At 47.2% G+C, this 4,235-nt stretch overlaps 1 protein-coding gene across 1 annotated transcript; it reads right to left on the bottom strand.

Annotated features, from left to right (window-relative positions):
- Positions 1-2,869: 2,869 nt before the first annotated feature.
- Positions 2,870-4,136, bottom strand: Pmar_PMAR026012 (hypothetical protein). The gene has a single exon (XM_002770993.1). It carries the CDS (start codon positions 4,114-4,116, stop codon positions 2,944-2,946), a length of 1,173 nt encoding a protein of 390 aa, XP_002771039.1. The 5' UTR covers positions 4,117-4,136; the 3' UTR covers positions 2,870-2,943.
- Between the last annotated feature and the right edge of the window lie 99 nt (positions 4,137-4,235).

Here is a 4,235-nt window from a genome sequence, read left to right as displayed (position 1 = left end):
CAAAACGATTGACTTCGACTTTCATCATCTCCATTGAATAGATGATAATAGACAAGTCACTACTTTTCCACATGCCTATGGCCCTAACCTTTGACGAACTGTAAAACCGTCTGGCTATGACCAATAGAAAACATCCATCAAAGTGGGCGAAGATTTTTTAACAGTTTTAACAGTAGCACATACAAAACTAGGCAGAAGTAGTAGCAGGAACAGGACTAACCTCAATGATGACGGCTGTCCAGCATATTGATAGGAAAGACGCAGAAAATAACAACATAAAAGTTAAGAAATTCACTAGTCTACTTTAACTCGAACCCTCTTCTAGCCGCTTCGTAAGAATAGGGGCCAACCTCCAACAGAAAAGCATACAAATGGCGACAAAAACACACAACGAAGGGTAATGGCAACCACATGTTGAAAAGAGGACCAAACATTCCCACACCGAATGTGGCCGAGAGGACGATGGAATTGACGAAGCCACGCCGAGACGCTGGTGTGATCAGCTTGGTGATCACCGGCACGGACGCATGTGCGAGTGAATTGCCCAAGTTAAAGCAATACGCGAGGAATACTACACCAACTTTGTTATCATGACAGAGTGGGAGATCATACCCAAACAAGCTAGCAGAGGCATGGGCACTCCACAACTCGACAACGGCATGAACAGAACCATCAGACTAAGGAAAGTCGGGGTAGACTGCGAGCCCGTAATGGGGCCAACGTCATGCCCAACTCGTTCTCCAACAACCACGCAAGATAGCGATGATGGACCTGTTCGCGTATCGTGGAAGTACAAGTGAACATGTACAATACAACGATGAACATAAACGTGTTCATACTAGGGAAGGACATTAACACCGCCACCAACTTCGGATATCTAAAACATATGATGCAAATAACAACCAGAGGCCGGTCCAGGCCGCACCAAAGCACGCAGGAGCTCTCCACTACGTATCACCAACCATTGGCATTATCGCGCCAATAGCAACCATGATAGATACAAATGCAGAGTAGAAGGGCATTTGGCGACGTCTCCAAATAGGAAAAGACGACAGGCCTATTCCCAGTTGACAAACCACAACAGAATCGGAATACGGCGTAAGACCAGTAATCCGAAGCGCAGGCCAGAAGTATATACAATATGCAAGCGAACGTATAGCCAATAACAACGACGAATCTACGGCCGTAACGCTCTGAAAGCGGCCCCTAGATGAGAGCTGTGATGAGCTGTCCAATGGCGTAGAATGTCATCGGCATTGAGGTACCAACGCTGTCGCCCAGCCCTCCATTTCCAAGGCTTCCAACGGCCTGTCGAAATACCGTAATAACCCAAAAATCAACAATGACCGATCCATACACAATGACCAGGTCAACTATGAACCGTGGATCCTCCTTCAAGGTAACCCACCACCCGTCGCTTTTCGAGCACCTCGAGTGATGTAATTGCTTTCTTCCATTTCTAAAAGAAGTGGCAGTTCGCGTCTGGGGACCTGCGACTCGACCGAAACTGCCGACCAGCTCCTCGTTACAGCCTTCTCAAGACCGCACACCGTATGGATGTCATTGTAGTAATTCGCAGATAGAAAATTGGTAACAATAGGGAAGAACTAAGTAATACACACAGCAAAGTTCGATGCACACTGAGAACACAACAACACCAACAATTTAAAAGATAACTTCAACATAATCATAAAACCGTGCCCATCAGAAACAACACATCACTTACTGTCATCTTCGTCGCCGTTCACCTCGTTATCAGGTACTGCCGTGAACTTATCCCAGCAACGTTCATGACATCTCCATCTACTCCACTCCACCCAGGCCTGCCTGTCGCACCGTGTCACACAATCCGATCGCCGATCCACATCCGACATGCGCGGATTCTTCCCCGTCACGTCCCTATATGTGAGGATACTAAAACAAATGACAAAACAGCATTTTGTGTGCTGCTGTCCCGCTTGGGCTTACAAGTTCCGACACAAGTGCGTAGGGAAGAAGTAGTTGTAAAAATCGAACAGGTAATCAAAGACGCCAGAACGACCTATAGGCTCACCCCCAGGGTATCTGAGTATCACTCACAACAGCTCTCCGCACCTCCCACGCAAGCCAACAACAACAGCAACCATACTTTCACAAACTAGCATTAGAACTTTCAATTTACCAAAACAACGAAATATATCACTTCGCCACATAATACTCCGATTCTATATAAAGTAGTGATCGGCTGTCAAAAAAACAATCAAAACAAGACATCGGATATATTTCATTAAATGTTATAAAGTGTATATTTTCTGCCAAGTTATGGGTATAACTCGGGTGCTCAGTTTATGCAACCAAACCACGGACAAATAGAAACTCTACGTGATACCAAGCGATGAGACGACATACACCCTTACTTCATCACAGCAGAAGAGAGAGAAAATCAAAACTGACTCCGAATTCACGCGCCCAGAAAAACAACACCAAAATTCTGAGTTTCACGACTTAGTCCTCAAAACTTCCTTGTTAGACCGACTCCTTGCCATCACCACTCCCAATAAGAACTCCTCTACTACTTTCGTTCGCATCTGCCAACATCCCTAAAAAAGTATGGCACGCACAGTTCGGCCTTTACACAGGAGGTATAACCAGACTTCGCCTCCTGGTCAGTCCACAGCAGACTGTAATCAGGCTCGTCAGTGAACAGGGAACCGGACATCGCGATAACGGCCACAGCAATCTAACACGCACCATTTACTTCTATTCAACGCAATTCACATTATAGATAAACAAGGGCTACCTCCTGAGCCCAGAAATAGATATACCAGCGACAGTTTGCAGGCAGAGAATAACCAACAATACAAAGCGACTTCACCTATACTCACTAAGCGCGACGACTACGACGAATGCATAAGACAGATACGTCTTCCTCTACTTCACAGCATCACTACCGCACATCACGGATCATTTGTCCTGGGAATAGAGCCTAACGCCAACACTTTGACCGTTGATCCAATGACGTTGCTCCAGCACGTATCTCGCCACTTCATCGCTGGCAAAAGTGCAAAAACCAAATCCTCGAGACATTCCCGTTTTCTTGTCGCGAACAACAGTAGAGGACAACACTTGCCCAAACTGTGAGAAATGGGCTCGTATATCTTCATCAGTAGTAGCAGGGCTCAACCCACCAATGAAAAGCTTGTTGGCCGCGTTCGGTACACTACTGTTGGTATGACGCCTATTAGGTCGCACGCCACCATCAGTATGGGTAACATGACTAGCACCCTGTACCATCGCAGATACACGCCGCATATTAGCTCTCTTGAAACTCTGGTCAGGAGCCGGGAAGGGGAGGTCACTGCCGTCCGCACCAAACAACAAAGGACGATACTCAGGATCTGGCAACTCATTCACGGGAGAGTTACGGTAGTGTTCAACGTTACGCTCCAGACCTTGCACGCGAGCCCAACACACAGCACATATTTTCACCGATCGCACCGCGGGCAACTGATAGCCATCAAATACTTCCATAAATCTGACCGCGTAATCATGATGAGCAAAATTGATAAAAGCATAGCCCATGTTACAGCCATTCTTGAAATCCACCGGCAAATAAAAGAAATTATACATAGTCTTGAAGCCTTTCTCGTCTATCGCTTCCAAAAGCCCACTCTGCGTATACTTGTTCGGAATATTTCTCAACATAACCGTAGTGAGGTCTTCCTCCGTTTCGCCGCTGCTACCCTTATCTTCTTTCGTGGGGACGAACCCTGGTGAGAAAGGGGGCGTATCCACTTGAGGAGAGGGAGAAAACGAGCCACTCTTAGGTTCCTCAGTAACTGCTTCGAGCCCAATCGAAGCTGCCAGTTCAGCACCAACAGGAGGCATACTCCCCACTGCGGCCTCGTTAACCTCCATGGTACCAGGCGGACACGTAGACGCTCTATTAAAGACACTTGGTTTCGCAACGCCAAACTCCAAAAATGTGTTCTTCACAAACCCCTCGGGGCCGGCGTTCCCTTCCAGTAAAGGAGCACCACCGTTACCCTCAGTCACGAGCTGTTGCAGAAACTTGTCAACGCCGTTTTCAGGCAGCATGCCACCGCCCACAGCACCATCACCAGTTGGGTTAGTCATGCTGGGAGTACTACAGAATCACAAAACGTTCGCCACGTCAAACGCGACGCGGTTGGTACGTTTTAGCGGAGCGAAGCGATTCATGACTACCACTTTTCGATGACTAGGAACTCAACGTT

Source organism: Perkinsus marinus (genome assembly GCF_000006405.1).
Source record: "Perkinsus marinus ATCC 50983 genomic scaffold scf_1104296964066, whole genome shotgun sequence".
Lineage (NCBI taxonomy): Eukaryota > Perkinsozoa > Perkinsida > Perkinsidae > Perkinsus > Perkinsus marinus.
This window is presented reverse-complemented; position numbering and strand designations above follow the sequence as displayed.

What these genes read in the sequence shown, in the direction of transcription:
- Pmar_PMAR026012 (XM_002770993.1), bottom strand. Translation starts at nt 4,116, where the DNA reads ATGACTAACCCAACTGGTGATGGTGCTGTGGGCGGTGGCATGCTGCCT.